Below are 19,046 nucleotides of genomic sequence, written 5' to 3'. Positions count from 1 at the left end.
GCACACACGGCGTCGTGTGCCCCTGTGTTTATGTGTGTGCACATTTCAGTATTAGCAGTTGCTAGTGAAACTGAAGATTATGGGGGAAAATGAAAGGGTCATTGCCATAGCTGCTTTTTTATTATAATTATTTTCTTTTTCCCTAATAAGAATACAAAATCCCGTGAGGCAAAGCTTCCTAGAGATTTTCGGTAAGGAGTAAAGCCGGTGAAACGTGAGTAGAGAGCTGTAGGTCTCCCCCACGCTGAAGGAGCCCAGAAAAAAGTTTCGTATCCTGTATGTACGTTTGGGGCTTTCTTAGCTATTTCGCCAGTAGCCTCCTCAATTCTTTCGGGAGCCCAGCACATCAGCATCGCAGATTCCTCACACACAATCAGTACATTTTGCATAACTCTAGTCTCCTTCGCACGCTCTCTTCTTCTCTTGCTCCCTCTCTATTCTGCTTTGCCTCTCGTGGGTGGCCGGGGTTTCTACACGGGGCTTTTCTTTTAAGAAATTAGCGCCGACGATAGAGAGTCTCAAAAGCAAAACCTGCTTGCTCGCGTCGGAAATTTAGCTGGAGCCCACCACAGCAACCTTTCAAGCATGCGGTTCGGTTTCAGACAGACACAGCTTGTCTCTCTCCAGTCTTTCCTCTCCCCCCCTCCCCTTCTATTCCTCTTACAGCAGTGCTTTAATAAAGTCACATAAGTGATTGAAATTAACATAAATCATTATTAGTTATTAGGATTTGCTCTAAATTACTCTGTGAATATAACACCAAACCCCATCTGCCACTCCTGCTCTAGCAGCAATAGATTGCAGATAAAATAAATGTCCTTACCCCATTAGAATGTTCCTGTCTCTGTAGCCAAAAGCCAAACAAAAGCAATAAATACAGAGCTTTTTTCTCTCCACTATTCAGCTGTGACTGTTTTCATCAGCTCTTCCTCTAGAAAAGCTCAATAGCTGCCTGAAAATATTGCATTTTATATCACCAAAGGGCGATTAATATTGCATTAACTGTATTTAACATTTTTTAAGCGCGAGTAATCTGAAATGAGTAAGTTTCTGTTACTAAATACAGGGGATGTCAGAGCTGGTGAAAACAGCTTAAAATATCTGTATAAACAGATTATTTGTTTCATACTTTGTATTTTTATAATGTTATGGTATAGTGTGCTCTGTTTGAAGTAGAAGAAGCCATGCTAATGGTCTGTTTAAAGTATTCTGACACTGTCTGGAGACATCCAAGTCTCTGCCTTCATTAAATGTTTATTGTCAACACTTCAGTGAAAAAAAAGTCTTGTGTAAGTGAATTTCCACTGCTGGATGCTGTCAACACTTTGTTTTATTCTGATCCGCGTGTACAAAAGTTTGTATACATTATGCTGAAGTGAAGAGAGGCAGAGATTTAGTGAGCTATAATTAGTTACCAAACAAACTTTTGTTAGTAATTCGGTTTATATAATGACCATAATCAAGGGCTAAGTTATGTATATCGGCGCCTCGTCTCCTTTCCGCACAGCCCCTAAAAAGATGTGTTCATGTTGACATGCTATCTTCTTGTCAAGGAACACCCTTTTTAAAATAAAGTAAAAAAAGCAACAACAACAACAAAAAAAAAAAAAAAAAAAACAAACCAAAAGCATACACACGGTTCTTACATCTTTTAGCTCTGCCTCACAATTTTACATTTCTTTCTTCCACCCGGGCAAGGGATGAAAAATCCCTCTCCGCACGCCGGTGTTTGCGGTATGAGCCGTCTGTGTGTCTGTCTGCTCCCGCCGCTGGACCCGGGCTCGGGGCGGTTTGTTCCCGTACCGGGACCCGCCCCGTGCTACAGTCCCTGCGAGCGGCTGGGTCGGTCGGCATTCTCACCCGAGGAGGCACTTTGGAGTCTTTTATGGCTCGCCTGTGGAAATCTGTGAGAAGTTACAGTTTATCTTCAACGTACCAGGGCCGAGTGTCTTTTTAAAAATTATTAATTTTTATATAAAGCCTTTTAAATACTTTTAATACAGGCTTTAGAGTGATTAACGTCTTAAGACATCATTTTTTTAAAAGTAATTTCCCCTACCCCCCGACTGCCTGATAAATTTTAATTTTATATTAAAACCAAAAGAGGTGTTTAACCACTTTTCCCTCAGTTAGAGATGTTTGGTGCACTTAGGTAAGAAGGCTGAAGGAGTTAAAAAGCAGTTCAAAGGAGGACGCCTGCTTTCCCAGAGGGGCTGTGACTCCAATTTGGGAAGCAGATTTTGCATGTACAGCTGTCCCTGGACGACCAGCCACGGCGAGCTCCCGAGCGGAGCTTGGCCGGCGACACCGCCATAAATCCGCAGCCGTGCTGAGACCGGGCTCCCTGGCCCCCTCTGCCCGCGGGGACACCGCGCTGAGTCCGCCTCAAAGTTGCATCTTAAACCAGCGGGCGGAAAGGGACTCGGCGGGGGAGGGCGAGCATCCCGCGGCGCCTCCGCCCCCGCGGAGCAGGAGGCGCGGTGGGGGCCCCGCACCGCCTGCCACTGCCATCGCTGCTGCGGAAGAGAAGGCGGAAAGTGCGCGGCTGTGCCCGAGGGCCCTGCCCTGCCCTGCCCTGCCCTGCCCTGCCCTGCCCGGCCCCAGCCGCTGCCCGTCCGCCCGCCGGCGGGGCTGGGGCCCTCCGGTGCAGGCGCTCCCTCTCTGCTACGGCTGCTTCTTCAAAGATTTATATGTGACATCTTATTTTGAATTAACTTTTGAGCCCTGGGTTTCATTCATCCATCCACGCACCCACCCACCCGCCGCTTGCCTATCTATCTCGCTACGATGCGAAGGGACTCGCTTGCAGTTTTACCACCTCGGTCTCATCTCTGGGACCTATATATTCAGCTGACCTATATATTCATCCACTGCTTTTCTCCCAAACCGAGCCTCCTTCAGGTGCGAAGGGGTTGCAAAGGAGAAAAAAAGAAAAAGCTTTCCAAAAGCGGAAGGGGGAAGGAAGGGAAGGGAGGGTGGGGGGAGGGGGGAAGCGTCGTGCAGCACGCCTCCCATCAAGCTGTCTTGACAACAATTACTAAAGTTTTTAATTAGCCTCTTGTTATAATTCATTTTATTAATTTTCTAAATCTCAGCCCATGAATTATTAACGGCGGCCCCGTAATTGTGTTTGCAGCGGCGCACGTGATGGCGGCGGCCCCGCTCTCCCGGCGCGGGTCCCCTCCGCGCCCCGGCTGGGGAAGGGGACCGGGCAGCGCCGGGCCCCGCTATTTTATCAACTCTTAAATAACATAATTACCGATAATCAGACCCTCGTCTGGCAGGTGGAAACAGGTTCCCAAGCGGATTAGAATTCTGCTGCTGATCTTTTAAAAATCAATTAGGCTTGCCTCCGCTTTGGAATCAGCAGGTAAATATAATAAAGCTTTAAAAAAAAAAAAAAATAGCGCCGGCTGAAAAGCGAGATATAAATAACTGGAGGGATTTAAAATCGTTTGGGAAATGCCAGAATAACACAGGGCACCACCGGCGCTATCAAGCTTTATGCGCTCGAGTCCGTCAGAGTTAAAATAATTATCTTTCGACAAATCTATTTCTCTTCGGAGGAAAGGGGAAACACAGGGGGGCGGGGAGGGAGGCACATAAACCATAAAGTCAGTGCTGTAGGACACTTCATTCTCCTTCTGGGGAGCCTTTTTACTTGTTGAACCAGGACCGAATTAGTCTTAATATCACAGGAGAGTAAAAATCAATACGACCGTGGCAGTGGGTGTCTGTTACTCAGTTATGATGGCCTAATCTAAGTTGAAAGCAAGCGGAGAGCAAGTGTTAGGCAGAAATTCCGGGAGCCGAACTGCGTCTAGCAGACTTAGGACTGGAAAACTACACTAGGAAAGCGGCGAGATACCTCGGTTGTGGGGAAAAAAGGCCATTCAGGGGATGACAAGCACCGGAATGATCATCGGCAAAGGGACACGGCTGGAGTGCAGGAGTTGTCAGAGCCGCCGGCCGGCCAGCAGCCTCGGCCCCCTGGCACGTGGGGGGGAATATCTGTATCTTTTTGGTCACAAATGCCTCTTCTCTGGGCGAGAAGCTGCGAACTGTTGGGGAATAAATGCGAACATTTGTTCTGCCTCTTCGTCTTTTATCTTACTTTTTTCCTCGTGTGAAAAAGTTTTAACAGTCCTTAGGTTAAACCTTATAGACTAACTCTTCTTTTCTTTCTTTCTTTCTTTCTTCTTTCTTTCTTTCTTTCTTTCTTTCTTTCTTTCTTTCTTTCTTTCTTTCTTTCTTTCTTTCTTTCTTTCTTTCTTTCTTTCTTTCTTTCTTTCTTTCTTTCTTTCTTTCTTTTCTTTCTTTCTTTCTTTCTTTCTTTCTTTCTTTCTTTCTTCTTCTTTCTTTCTTTCTTTCTTTCTTTCTTTCTTTCTTTCTTTCTCCCTCACTCGATTTTCTTTCTTTCAATATTTTTAATGAGGCATTTATTAAAAAGGCCTCACGAGAATTTTGTGGTTTTATGAACTCTACGGATTCATCTGACAAAAAGCAGGGCGTTTTGGTTTTGCACAGTTTCCTACCATGAAAAATAGGAAACTCTGCAAAGCTTTTATTTTCACCATCTGTTTTATTAAACATACTTTTTTTTTTTTTTTTTCCTTTGTACTCGATAAGGATTGTACTTATTACAAAACAAACTCCTCAACTTTTCAATACATACATCGGTCATTACTGAATGATACAAATGTGGTATCGCTTTCAACATTTCAATCGTTTGGGGCAGATGAAAAAGAAAACCCAACATTTAGTAATTATTTTTATTTGTTCATTCCCTGACTCTCCAAAAAAATGATATCCGTAATACTTTTCTATAAAATAATATTTTAACAATGCATTTATTAAAAATTCTGATGACATTTCAAGTTAATAACAACAGAAAACAAGTCAATTTCCGGTGGACGAGATCTATGGGTTTTTTAAAAAATACCTTTAGTGCTTATTTTTTAACATCAACAGTTGTTTAAAATCACAGCTTTTTTGAACGTATTATTCTTTTCTGAACATCACGTGTCTTGGTTCACAGATTTACCCGGCAAAATTAAAAAGATTTGGCTAAAATATGTCTACAGAAGAAATAATCCCAGCTATTAAGTAACTTTTTTCCCAGCTATTAAGTAACTTTTTACATTTGGCATCTGATCTAGTCACAGGTCATCAGAAAATAGAAAGAGGTTCTTTGATCACTTGAAGCAGTAGGTGGCATCCTATACGTTCCTAATGAACAATTGCATTCACAACATAAGGAGAGATCAGTTTAGGATTTTCATATTTATTAACCCAAAATAAAAATAAAGTATCTTGATACATAATTAAGTGCAATTAGGCCAGTCAGAACAACATATAAACCTGAAACCACCCAAGCTTTTCTTCTTTATACATATTTTGTAGGTGCATAATCCTTTCCAGCACACTGAAAAGAAATACTTCAGAAGTCCTTCTTAAAATTTTACTTTGATTTATATTCTGCAGTTATAGAATAAACTTCAAGAAACACACGCAGCTAATATATAGTTAATTTTATTCAGAGCACCGATTTTCACATAAGAGCTATCTCAAAGTAATGATTTCTGGATTTAGCAGAAAAATACATCTCTCACTATTTTCTTTTTGGTAGAATTAGTTTTATCGTCGAACGGCCATACCTTGAATTTACCAGCCGTGGAAATATTTTTCTTTTTTTTTTTTAAATGCACCCAATAATGATAATAATAACTATTCTGTTTTTACGTTTGTTTTATTTGTAAGTATGCTGGGACACATCTCCCTGTTGTATTTTGGCGTACAGAAATATTTCTGATAGAAATTAAAGTAATAAAGACACAACCAAGGAGAAAGCTCAGCAAACATACATGGACAGGTAGATTATTCAGTGAGACATTTCAGGATCCACACGTGGTTGCAGTTTGTAACCTTTTTGTTGTTGTTGTTTTGTGCATTAAAGAAAATATTTACAATCGTCTTTCTTATTTTTTTTTCCCCTCTTTTTTTTTTCTTTTTTTTTTTTTTGTCCTCTTTTAAATCTAAATACAAGAACGTGACAAGAACGTTTGTGTTTTCGGTGAAAACAGGCAGTTAAACTGTGAAATTACACCATCCACAAAAAGATTCTACCAGAAGCTAGTCTATTTAGTGCTCAGTTTCAAAATGCATAGAATGTTTGCGCTGCAAACAATGATACACAAAATAATAATAATAATAATATTAATAATAAAAGAAATAGATAAATAAATAAATAAATAATATCGAGACTTTATCATGGATCTTTCTATGCCTTTTCCCCCCTCTTTTCCTTTTCTTTGCTTTTTTTTTTTTTTTTCATTTTTTTTTTCTTTTTAGGTCATGTCATGCATAATTTCAGTCTATTGATTGTTTTGATTTAAACTGAATGGTATTTTCTTTTTCAGAAATTCTTTTTTTTGTTTTTTTTTTGTTTTTTTTTTGTTTTTTTGAAAGCCTCAGCAGTCTCTCGGCAAGAGACAGAGTCAGAGATGGCTTCTGTACGTCGCTCCCCTTTTTACCTAACAAGCCCTGATAATTTTGTTTGTTTTCAATCCACGAGACATGTAACACACCTTGACGATTATTAGCAAAACCAGAATAACATCATCGCTTCCAATCCAGGAGACTGTGATAGTGCAAACTGAACCCCACGCACCCCTCCCAAAAGCCTTCCTCCACAAAACGTTTATGATTTACAATAAACGACTTTTAAGCCCAAGTGCTTTTTTGTCGTGTGTTTGTTCCCAACATGCACACCCCTCAGAAACAAATGTCATTTCAAATCATTCACCGGTGATTTCTTTTGCCTACCGGGTGCAATAACCTGCAGCCCTTGGAGGAAACCAAGGGAGGACCTTAAACTAAATCCAGCAGATTTGGTGGGGATGCCGGGGGGCATACTGTTGGGAGCAGCAGGGAGGGAGGAGAAAGAACATAGTTCTCTATCGTTCTCTAGAACGAGCCTTAATGAGTCTGAACATAATCTTTTGGAGAGCATCCCCGCTCTGGCAGGCTTGGCATCTGCCTCCAGATGCATCTCTGCAGAGAGAGGGACCTGTCTTTGGACACAGCTGGAAACGCAAACCGCGCAGGCGAGGGAGGAGAGACAAAGGGGTTGTGGAGTAACTTTTCCCCCCTTGTTTTCCTTGAGCTAGCTAGGATTATTGAGGCAACAACGGAGAGGAAAGAGACTGCTCCCTAGCCTCGGGGGGCCGTCCCCCGTTCCCAGCCCTTGCCCCGCTCTCACCATTCCCCCGGCACAGACAAGACCCATCGCCAAAGCCTCGCACAAAACCGCATTCGAGGGAAAGTAAAAAACAACAGGAAAAAAAAAAACAAAACAAAAAAACAACCAAACCAAAAACCAAAGAAAAATAAAGATCAAAACAAACAAACAAAAAAACAAAATCCAAGCCAACCGAAGAAAAAGTTCCCCCGCACAAACCACCGCTGTCCTCATTCATTATTAAGCCAGGGAACAGAAAGAAAAGCAGAAAGTAATGAAAAGAGACCCAAACCAAACGTAGCATCATCATCACCGACAGTTTCGCCTTCCGGGTTTGTTGGTCGGTTTTGTTTTCCTTCGGGAAGTTGTGACTTAGGTTTCTCGGTTTGTGGCTGTTGCTGTCACGGTATTTATTGGTGTGTGTCTGTGTGTGTTTACGCTTTAAGTTGCTCTTTCTCCCGCTTTCTGTCGGGGGGTGGGAGGGGGCAGAGAGGGGAGAGGGCCGCAGAAGTGACCCCCCCCGAGCTTCTAGAGCGTTTTTACCTCCTCTCTCCTCCTTCTTCTCGTTGATGTCCCGGTGTCTTTTTTGTTTTAATAATTGATAGCGCACCCCCCCACACACGCACGCCCCCCCTCTCCCCGAGTAGTTCGCGTTTAATTTCTACATCGTCCCTTGGTCCCCAGGAGCCTCCCACGGCGTCTCAGGCGACGGTGGCGGTGCGTGGGCGTCCCCCGCGGCCCCGGCCCTGCCCCCCCGGTGCCCCCGATGCCGGGGCCGCCCCTCCCGCCCGCCCCTAGTAGGTGGCGGAAAATTTCATCCGTTTCTGCTTCTGTCTCTGGTTGCAAAACCAAACCCGCACCACGTTCTTTTTGAGGTCCAATTTCTCGGCGATGGCGGCGATCTTCTCGGAAGAGGGCCGGGGCTGGACGGCGAAGTACGCCTCCAGCGAGCGCTTCTCCGGGGCGGCGATGGAAGTCCGCTTGCGCTTCTTCTCGCCCCCATTGAAGAGCTCGGGCTTGTTCATTTTTTCCCGCTGGGCGCCCTCGGCCTCCTCCAGCCAGGCCTGCAGGATGGGCTTGAGGGCGATCATGTTGTTGTGGGAGAGGGTGAGGGACTCGAAGCGGCAGATGGTGCTCTGGCTGAGGGAGCCCACCCCCGGGATCTTCAGGTTGGCCAGCGCCGAGCCCACGTCGGCCTGGGTCACCCCCAGCTTGATGCGGCGCTGCTTGAAGCGCTCGGCGAAGGCCTCCAGCTCTCGCGGGTCCGTGTCCGAGTCGCAGATGGAGGCCAGGCCGGCCGCCCCCACCACCGCCGCCGCCGAGGCCACTTGCCCCGCGGCGCCGTGGTGCGCGGCCACCAGCCCGGGGTGCGGCAGCCCCGACGGCATGTTCATGGCGGCCGGGTGCGAGAGGTGGCCCAGGCCGTGCATGTGCGAGTGCGGGTGGGCCGAAGTGGAGATGAGGCCGCCGCCGCCCCCGCCGCTGCCGCCGCCGCCCCCGCCGCCGCCGGCCCCGCCGCCGCCGCCGCCCGCCCCGTCGTGGCCGCCGCCGCCGCCGCCTCCGCCGCCGCCTCCGCCGGGCATGAGCGCAAGGGAGGGGGAGGTGATGTGGTCGAGGAGGTCGCCGGGCTCCAGCGCCTGGTGATGGTGGTGGTGGTGGTGGTGGTGGTGCGCCAGGGGCACGGTGGAGGTGGAGGTGCAGGGCACGCTGTTCATGGTGTGGTACGTGGCGTCGGGCTTGAACGGGTGGCTCTTGCCCTGCGAGACGGCGATGTCGACGGCGGCCAGAGCCTCGGCCCGCGCCAGCAGGGTCTCATCGAGGCTGGCGAAGATATTGCTCTGCAGCTGCAGGAGACACAAAACAGAGCGGGGTGCGGGGAGAGGAGGGCAAGGGGGCAGAGTGCGAAGGGGAAGGGGACGGGAGGGGGACAGCGTGGGGTTGCGGGAGTGCCGAGGAAGAGGAGGGGGAAAGTCGAGGGAGGGGAGAGAGAGGTGGGTAAAGTTGGGGTGACGGCCGGGGAGCCGGCAGTAGGATCGGCGTGTAAGGGAGTACGGGATCGGGGGGAAGAACCGAGAGATGGGGGGGAAGCGACAGCCCCGGGAAGTGAGGGGAAACGGGGGGATGGGGTAGAATAATGGGGGGATGGAAAGAAGCGAGAAGAGGGAGCAAAACAGGAAAAGAAGCAAAGGTAAGGAAGCAAGCGGGAATCGGAAAAGGAGAGAAGGAAGGAATGAAGGGAACAAATAAATTAATAAATTAAAAGGGAGGGGGGAATGGAACGAAAGGAGAAGAGAAAGGAGGAGAAGAAATGGATCTGTAACTCTCAGCTGGGGAATTGTGTCAAACACAAGAGCACATAAAACGCATTCCTTTTCAGAGGCCGAGTCATAAAAATTAATACAGAAAGTGGATGAAGTCGGAGACTCGTGTGAACACCGCTTTCAAAAAAGATCACAGGCGCTCAGATGATTGCAGAGGAAGACATGAAAAAAACATTAAGCGCCGCTTGTCAAAATGTGCCTCGCAGCGGTTTTTTTATTAATGCACATACACATACATGCAGTATACAGAAAAGAGAGAGAGAGAGAGAAAGAAAGAAAAGTGTGTGCGTGTAAGGGAAAGAAAGAAAGAAAAGAGCTGCAGCTGTCTGTCCCTTACCGGTGGAGTTGGTAGACATGCTCTTCTTATTGCTTCCGAGCTGGAGTGTAGAGAGGGGTATTTGTGCTCAGGTAGGGTGGGATGCATGGCAAAATGAGGCTGTTTGCTGTTCATGGACATCATCTTGAAGGCTTGGCATGTAAATCCACAAACACTCCTAAAGTCGGGAGAAAAGTGCTCTCCGGGCTCTCTCCTCCCGCCGGGGGAAGCCGCTGACAGCGGCGGGTGGCGGAGCCGGTGGTGGCGGCGGTGCCGCAGCGGACCCTGCCCCCGCCGCCGCCGCCGCTGCCGCGGTGGCCGAGGCTGGGCTGGGTAGGCGAGCGGGCGGCAAGGCTCCCTCCGGCCCCCGCCGTCTCCCTCGCTCCCTCCCTCACTCAGTTCTCTGCCTGCCGCTGCCCGGCGCCGGGCGCGCTGCGCTGCGCTCTGCCCGCACCTGAGCCCCGCATCCCGTGGCTACCGCCGGGCGGGCTCTCGCGAGAGCGCCGCGGCTCCGGCTTTGACAGACATCAGCTGTCTCCCCCCCTTCCTCCTCCTCCTCCTCCTCCTCCACCTCCTCCTCCTCCTCCTCCTCCTCCTCCTTCTTTTCCTCCTCCTCCTTTTCCTCCCGCCGCCCCCGGTCCTTGCCTCCCCGCGCCTTGTTGCATCTCCCGCGGCCCTCGCCCGTCTCGCCGGGGCGGCGGCGGCGGGGCCACTCTTATAGCGAGCGGCACCGAGCACCGGGCGGCTGCGGCACCTGTGGCTGCCACACGTGCGCGCTGCGCGGCCGCCAGCGCGGCCCGGGGCGCCCCGATGGGGCGGGGATGGGCGGGGTGCGGGGCCGGGCGCCCCATCCCTGCCCTCGGAGCGGCGCAGGGAACCGGCCCGGCCCTCGGCACTGAAGCACAAAGGTGCGCTGCCCCTCCGCGCAGCGGAGCTCTGCCAACGAAAGGGCCGTCCTCCGGCCGCTCCCCGCTCCTGCCGCGAATTGTACACCGGTTCCTGGAGAAGACCAGCGGCGGCAGACATTTGTTTGAACCATTCAGAGGCTATTGTTTTCCCTGTAATTTAATTTTCCCCCACCCCGTGTAGTTTTATTGCACGTATTGCTGTGCCAGGCGCCGCGGGTGACAGCCGCTGCGCCCACGCGGGGCGTGTGTGTGCGTGTGGGCTCTGCACGGGCAGCGCCGCGGAGGTGACACTCTGCATCTCCTCCTGCTGCCCAGCCTCAACTCCTGCGCCGTGGGAAAACCCAGGTTGCACTGGCGTGGCCTGAACCAGAAAAAAAAATCACAGTTCCTTCCTTCCTTCCTTCCTTCCTTCCTTCCTTCCTTCCTTCCTTCCTTCCTTCCTTCCTTCCTTCCTTCCTTCCTTCCTTCCTTCCTTCCTTCCTTCCTTCCTTCCTTCCTTCCTTCCTTCCTTCCTTCCTTCCTTCCTTCCTTCCTTCCTTCCTTCCTTCCTTCCTTCCTTCCTTCCTTCCTTCCTTCCTTCCTTCCTTCCTTCCTTCCTTCCTTCCTTCCTTCCTTCCTTCCTTCCTTCCTTCCTTCCTTCCTTCCTTCCTTCCTTCCTTCCTTCCTTCCTTCCTTCCTTCCTTCCTTCCTTCCTTCCTTCCTTCCTTCCTTCCTTCCTTCCTTCCTTCCTTCCTTCCTTCCTTCCTTCCTTCCTTCCTTCCTTCCTTCCTTCCTTCCTTCCTTCCTTCCTTCCTTCCTTCCTTCCTTCCTTCCTTCCTTCCTTCCTTCCTTCCTTCCTTCCTTCCTTCCTTCCTTCCTTCCTTCCTGCCTGCCTTCCTGCCTGCCTTCCTGCCTGCCTTCCTTCCTGCCTTCCTGCCTTCCTGCCTTCCTGCCTGCATGCCTGCCTGCATGCCTGCCTGCATGCCTGCCTGCCTGCCTTCCTGCCTGCCTTCCTGCCTTCCTGCCTGCCTGCCTTCCTGCCTTCCTTCCTGCCTGCCTGCCTTCCTGCCTGCCTGCCTGCCTGCCTGCCTTCCTGCCTGCCTTCCTGCCTTCCTGCCTTCCTGCCTGCCTTCCTGCCTTCCTGCCTTCCTGCCTGCCTTCCTGCCTTCCTGCCTGCCTTCCTGCCTTCCTGCCTTCCTGCCTTCCTGCCTTTAAATCAGTTAGGGAGTGACACTGTTCGTATTATTAGTGATTGGGGATTTCTGTCCCGTTTCAGTGTAGATTCTATTTTTTCTTGTAGTTGCTTATGAAGTCGGAGAACTATGGAAAGAGTGAATCTGCTACTGTGCGTGTGAGATTAATACGAATCCTTAGCGAACGGCCCAAGGTGAATCCTGTCCCTTGGGGCACGCTGGAGCCGTCCCTCGGTGACCGATCAGATGCTGCCTTGTTTGTTTCAGCAGGGCTGCAGGCAAGCAGGCAGCGGGGAGAGGCAGCGGGGTGTTTGGATCAGGGATGTGACAGCCTGGGAGTGCATCGGAATTGTTCTGTTTCTCCTGAACGCCTCTTATTTATGCGCATAAACACAGCCGAAAGGTCACGCAGGAAAACACACACGCGCACACAACAGCACACACCACAACCCCAAGTGAAGTCACATTTGTCTTCATAAGCCTTTCCCTAGCTCCCCAGCCAGTCGAGGGGGAAGGAGGGAACGTCTGCCAATTACTTGTGCGAGAGGGAGCCAGGTCTCCATCCATTACCGTGTCCCCTGGGGTGACGAAATGCAACTTCATCTCTGAAGGGGGTGAACTTGAAACCGGGATTGGGATCTCCTTATTTATTGAAATCATTGTATCAGAATCCACAAATCATACTTTATGTGAATTTATTGACTTTTTTTTTTTTTTTGCCATGAATTGTTCTAGTTACTTCTCAGCTACCATCCATTGTAAAGGAAAACCCTCCTGAGAAAGGGATGGGGAGGAGTAAGGAAGTGAGAGACATCAGTTTTTCGCCAAAGTTGCTGAAAAGCGCCCAGGAGGCGCTTCCAGGAGGAAGGCCCGAGCCGAGCAGGCTGCCCTTCCCGACCATGGTGAGATGCAGCCTAGAGCCGCGGTGCTCCTGGGCTGAGCCCGGCAGGGCAGGGAGGCAGATTACCGGGATTACATCCTCGTCCCGTGGAGGAAGGCGTGGGATCTGTTCCTTTTGGGATGCATGAGTGCTTTTCAGTGCGCCTCTGCGTGAACCCCACTCTCCAGGATGCTGTCAGGCCAAGTTCATCAGGTTTCCTGAAGGAAAACACTGAGAGAGGAAAATTGTGCAAGCGGTGGCAAAGGTGGCCGAATGGAGGGTTTCTAGGCTAAGTGGTGTCCTGTCTTCCTGCCCGCATGCCACCGGGCACTTGCTTTGCCTCTGCGGCCGAGTCTTCAACATCTGGGTTGGCAGGGGCTGGGTCGGGGCTGGGTCGGGGCAGGCAGGGAGCGCAGACAGCCGGGGCAGGAAGCCACCAGAGGAACGGGAACATACGGCTATGGCAGGTGCTGTTGGGCGAGACCTTCTCCCTGGCTTCAGGAACATCAACCCCCTCTAGTACCTTTAAAACGACCCCTTCGTTCACTGGCTTACTTTTTAGGCCAGAAAGGCCGATAATTCAGCCCTTCTCTCGCCTCTGCCCCCAGCTCTTTAGCTGGTTGAGGAGGTGAGGACCTTTAGGAGTTCTAAGGGTCCCACCTCCGAGGTGCATTCTGATCGCCGGGATGGGGGTGGGCGCGCCGTATCTGCAGTTTACTGTATACCTCCTACTGTTTCGTCCTCGGGGGGAAGCAGTGCCGCCCGGCTGGAGACACACCCCCCGTCAGGGGCTCCTCGCTTCATCACTGAAACCGCTCGGGTCGCGGCCGCCCGAGGGACCGGGGTGACGGCGTGCGGGGGAGAGAAGCCTCTCGGCCCCGGGGAGGAGGCGGCTGCTGCCGGCCCCCGCCCGCTCCCCCTCCTTCCCCGGAGGCAGATGCCTTCTTAGGGAGTTGGAGCCAACCCTCTGTCTGATCTTTCAGGAGAGGGGAGGAGAAGGACAAGAGGGGTTTTTGTGGAGCACCGTTTGGTCTGTCCCTTATCAAGTCCCGGAGGAAAAACTTTTCTTCTCAATCCTTGGGACTATATATATATATATCGTTTTGTGGGTTTTTTGTTTTGTTTTGGTTTTTATTTATTTAGGTTTGTTGTTTGATTGTTTTTTTAAATTTTTTTTTTAATATGTATTTTAGGAGCTAAAGAGCTTAGGCTAACTTTTAAAGCGACGCTAAAAATTGCAGCCTGACCGTAAGTCCCTCTGCCGAGGTGCAGCAGCCGGTCCCGGCGCCGCCGCTGCCCTGCTGCTCGTTTGGCCGCACCGAAGGCAGGGGCTGTTGCCGGAGGGAGTTCCCCGGGGCCCGCCGGGTACCAGCGCCCCTTGTCACTAGCCCCCGGTGGCCACCCCTCTCCTCGCCACACACTGCCAACTCCCCAGGCAGACGGCTTGAGCCAGGCTCAGAACCGCGCGGGCCTGGTAATAGATTTTATTTTAATGTTAGCTGTTATTTCTATTCCTCGTGGGTACTTCCAGCCTCATGAATACTGATGGCGATAGTCGCAGGCTTTGAGGAGAGAGTTCATTGGTGACACCACCATGCTGTAGCCCTACGTTTTTGGTCCGAGATGCTCAATAAAGCAAGGGAGGCACATATATATACACATTTACTTTTCTCCCGTAGTTTTCTCCGGATTCAAATGCAAGAAATAGGCAGAATTCTTTAATTGACTGAACTGCCTATCTCGAGAAAGCAATAAAGTAACCCCTTATTCCCACAGTGAAACGATTTAGAAATTAATTACTCTAACCCATTGTATTTGATTTCTCTTTTTAGGATTCCCCAAAGATGAATATACTAAAGCTTATGATATTAACCATTAACGTCTGATCATAGTTTGCTATATATCCCGACTTAAAAAAAATAGCTAATGTGGATCTCACCGCTCACTCTAAACCCTCTAGATATTTTCATTTCAGCAAATGTTAGCTTTGCACTTTGTAGTCGTGGTATTTGTCCTACCCTGAGTGTCACTGGGAGCACTGAGACAAAACCTACAGTACATGTGTTATTTGGTGAAGTTCACAGAAAGTCAATATCCCATTTAAAGTAAAAGCTATTTTCCCTTTAAATGATCAAAATTAACCTTCAGGAAAAAAAACAAACCCAAAAACAAAACAAAACCAAAACCCACAACAAAACACAACCAACCCTTTGGGTGAATGCACAAAAAGTATTTCCTTGTCCTAATGAGGACTTTCCTTACATCAGCAAAGACCTGCTAATTACTGATGTGCAAGCCGCAATAATTGCTTTTGCAGCCAAAGTGTAGAATGTTGTCATATTAAAAATTGAAACGCTTGATGGTGATTTAAGTCCCAAGGTAGTTCACAACGTCCCCTTTCGGGAAAGGAAGGAAGACCGGAGCAGCTAGGCAGAGGTCCGGCGGTAAACACTACAGGTCCTGTCGGTAGTAAGTAAAGTTTCTCGCTCCTTCTTTCAAGTGATGCGGAGGAATTAAAAAGCACACCGAGAAGCCCCTCCAGGAGAACATCCCAGACCCCCGCTCCCTTGCAGCTCCGCTCCGTGGGCAAACTGGCTGCTGGCTTTCACCCGCGTTCACGAACGCTCCCGCTGCACGGACGCCTCGTTTCCATGGGTCAGCAGGAAAATGCATCTTTCCGCCCCCGGAGAGAGGCACAAAGAGCGCTCCGAGGGGGCAGGGGTCGGTTCCCAGCCCCGTCTCATCTCGCTCCGGGGTCCGCTCGGCTGCCCAAACGGGGAGCGGAGCGCTCGGCTCCCCCCGCCCCCCCCGCGAATCAAAGCACCTTCCGAGGGGCTGGGAAGTAGCTGCCTTGTCATGTAACACATTGCCCTGATTTATTATAAAATTTTAACGAAATCATGCATATTTTAACAGCCTTTAATCACTGCATGAAAATTTAATTCATGAACTGTAGCGCGTTTAAATAAATGAAGTGTTAATTCATTAGGATTAATTAATTTGTTAAAGGATTGTGTGCAAGGTTAAGGTGGAAGAAAAACTCTTTGTTAGTATCGAGTCTTAATCACCGCGTTTTGTTAACAGTGAAAGTGGGGAAAAAAAACCGCAAGGAGGGTTTGTGTGGGGCGGGGGAGCCCGGGGAGGACAGCACCGGGGGAAGGGACACCTGGGTCTCCCCCGGCCTTTTTTCCGATTACGGGGACCGTAGTCCTGGCTGAGCAGGTGGAGGTCGAGCCCCGGGCGGGAAGGGATGGGGCAGGCGCATCCCCACGACACCTTCTGGGTAGGGTATACTGGCTCCGAGACGCTTTCCTGGCTGGCAGCCAGCGCTAAGAATTCTCTCCCCAAAATCTGGAGACAGCTCTAAGGCGGCCAGGATAAAAAGCACCCCCGACACCGTTTTCTGTGAGATCCGGGTGGCTGCTGAGCCGTCCAACCCTGTGGCTGGTTCATACTGCTTTCCCAGGCATGCTACTAAGCAGAGAGTGACTCGGGAGAGGGACAAGGACTTTTCTCATCCCGTCCCTGGGTTCCCCCGGCACTTTCTGCCGACTTGAAATGGGCACCCGATGGCCCCATAAGCATTATGCAGGAGTAGCTTGGCTACTTGTCTGAGCTTCCCTGAAAGCCAGCGCCCACACAGCCTGTAAGAGCTTTAGGCAGGACATGCTGCTTTCTGCTGAGAAAAGCTGAAAAAACTGGAAGTACTCAACTTCATTTGTTCTACATCCCAGTTTCACTCTCCCGTTCACTCTCACCACATTCACAGCTGTTAAAGCACACATAAGCTTTCCCCTATGCCTGCTGTGCTTTTCCTTCCACCCTTCAGCTAATGAAGATGGCTTTTCCTGTTAGGGCTGAAGGACACTGAGGCAGTATCTCAATGCTGGGCCACAAAGGCAGGATAGCCAGGCCATTCCTTTAGGCCAGGCCTGACAAGCAGACAGCTTGTCACAGCAGTAGAGGACTGCAAGGCACAGGAAGGGCTGGACCTGGATTAGTGGCCATTTAGTTATTTGAATCCTTGGAATAACCATGAACCCCCATATTGAGTTATCTCAGAGCTGCTTTCCCTGGTCCAAACCTGGGCAGGAAGAAGTGTATAAGCCTTAGTCCATTTATGTGGCGATGCTCTTATGCCAAAAATTAGCAAGGAAGGAGTGTCCACAGTTTGCAAAACTTTAGCCATAACCACAGCACAAAAGAGGTGTGTAAGGATATTTCAAGCCTACAGTTACTGGGAGTCAGAGGCATGACTTGGATGCTGTGCAAGAATTAGGATCAGACCCAGTCAGTTTAAACTGCCTTGAAAGGGAATGATTATGTGAGGGAAACAAATGAGAAATGAGGAAGGTTGGAGCATGAGAGACCAAGTTAGCACACCTTGTATTGCATATAGAAACTGTGCATTGTCCCCCTTGCCCCCTTTTTATATGTTCTTCAAGAAGAGACAATAGAGCACATTTAAAACCAAACACAGCCCAAGTCAGTGTCTGGTGCTCGCAGGCAGAGCTGTTCTGGTAGCTCCTTGCCAAGGAAGTAATACCAAGCAGAAAGAGACTCCCAAGGCCTATAAGGAATCGTGGATAAGCAGGTCACTTGCCAGACTTCGCGTAGGTAAAACTGAGGATAATTAAGTAAAAACTTGATCTTGGCACTCCTCCTCTTACAAATTACCCAAAAGATTTCACAAACAACAAATTTAGGCTGGTAGCAAACTCACTTTTCTGAGCTACTTACAGTCTGGGAGAGCATTCTCATGTGTTAAAATCTACAAATTCACTTGTATTTAGTACAGGAGGTACTACTAGATGGAGTAAAAATTTCATGAGCTATTAAATATCATTAGACATCATAGATCTCATCTGTACATCACTTGGAAATGTCTCTTGTCGTAATAAAAATTCTAATAGTTAAGTTGTAGATCTTGTGTATTCCAGTCCTACATTACTACATAACTAGGTAACTACCATAAAAAATTAACAGCAATGAGCTTTAGTTTAGGCCATTTTATCACGTGCAAAAGGAGATTAGGCAAGCAAGGCATTGAAAGAACACAGCCTGGAGAACCGAAAACCCATGTCCAGCTGAGAAATTTATACCTGAAGAAACCCAGTCATTACATATAATTGGAATTTTTGAGTTGATATTGCACTGATCCAAATTTTAAGCCAAGAGGAACACAACCTTTTTAACCTTAGGTTTGGCTCTTCTACCCATTCAAGCTGCAAGACACCTATAGTCAAAACATCTGTACTGAAAACAAGCCTGTATGTAGTGTTCCTGCTCAAAGGACAAGTAACATGAAAAAAACTCCTTTATTCTAGTTTGCTTTCAGGCATGACACCAGTTGTATTCATGCCTCTGTAACTGGAAGTGAAACATGAAAAATCAGAGTATAAGCTCATAAATTCACTCCCCGAACACCACAATGAAACAAACCCAGAACAACAGCACTTACTGTATGTTTCTTATTGCTCTGCAACACAAGGATGTTTTAATAAAGTGTTTGTCTCTTCTCCCAGAGTTGAAGCCGGGCAGCATTTTTCTGACTTTTAGTAAAACTTGTCAAACCAAGTAACAGATAATTTCCATGTGGTTTTGAGAGCTCCCTAATTTCTGAAAAATATATTAAAATTGAACAACTAGATTTTTCTGTGAAGATTAAAAACTCAGGTGGTATACTGAAACCAGTATATGCAAGCACAATGCCATCCTGCCTGTCACCACAAAATGGTCCTTGCATGTATGGCTTGAATGATGATTTTTTTGGTAAAGCCCAAAAAAGAAGTTCCAGTTCAGAATGAACATATCAATTGTACAAATGCATGCTGACATTTCAAAGGAAGGTGTAGTTCTTGTTCAAACAGCTTACAGAACTTATCTCTACAAGATGAGTCCACTGAAATTTTCCAAGTGGCTATCACTCTTTTCAAAGGGACAAAAGGCAGCGTATAGATTTTTCATATCATAGGTATTGATGAAGCAAGGACATCTGTTTCTAAGAAATGCCATCAGAGGCCTATACAGAAAGAAAAAAAGGCCCCTGCATCTTGTAATTAAATATGGCCTTAAAAAAACCTTAAAACACAATAATGCAAAGAAACCAATTTTGCTCTGTTGCTTAATTAGGTCTCCTGCCTGTAGCAGGCCATCACATTATGTTGACCTATGCAATACTTCATGGAAGAGTCACCTCCAGAGAGGCT

At 48.7% G+C, this 19,046-nt stretch overlaps 1 protein-coding gene across 3 annotated transcripts; it reads right to left on the bottom strand.

Annotated features, from left to right (window-relative positions):
* Positions 1–8,034: 8,034 nt before the first annotated feature.
* POU4F1 (POU class 4 homeobox 1) lies at positions 8,035–10,021 on the bottom strand. Of its 3 annotated transcripts, none has more exons than XM_058858987.1 (3): positions 9,899–10,021; positions 8,822–9,084; positions 8,035–8,722 (listed from the first exon to the last, which is right to left on the bottom strand). In XM_058858987.1, exons 1-3 carry the CDS (start codon positions 10,019–10,021, stop codon positions 8,035–8,037), a joined length of 1,074 nt encoding a protein of 357 aa, XP_058714970.1. The 3 variants fall into 3 exon arrangements, with proteins under 3 accessions (XP_058714970.1, XP_058714960.1, XP_058714950.1); XM_058858977.1 differs by having other exon boundaries at positions 8,035–8,729; positions 8,823–9,084; XM_058858967.1 differs by having other exon boundaries at positions 8,035–9,084.
* Between the last annotated feature and the right edge of the window lie 9,025 nt (positions 10,022–19,046).

Source organism: Poecile atricapillus, chromosome 1 (genome assembly GCF_030490865.1).
Source record: "Poecile atricapillus isolate bPoeAtr1 chromosome 1, bPoeAtr1.hap1, whole genome shotgun sequence".
In the NCBI taxonomy this organism is placed as follows: domain Eukaryota; kingdom Metazoa; phylum Chordata; class Aves; order Passeriformes; family Paridae; genus Poecile; species Poecile atricapillus.
Note: the sequence above shows the minus strand (reverse complement) of the source record. Positions and strands in the feature narration are given on the sequence as shown.

Excerpts from the sequence above, each read along its gene's own strand:
- POU4F1 (XM_058858967.1), bottom strand. The coding sequence starts at position 10,021 with ATGATGTCCATGAACAGCAAACAGCCTCATTTTGCCATGCATCCCACC. Across the intron at positions 9,085-9,898 it reads CATGTCTACCAACTCCACCG|CTGCAGAGCAATATCTTCGC; the intron begins GTAAGGGACAGA and ends TGTCTCCTGCAG.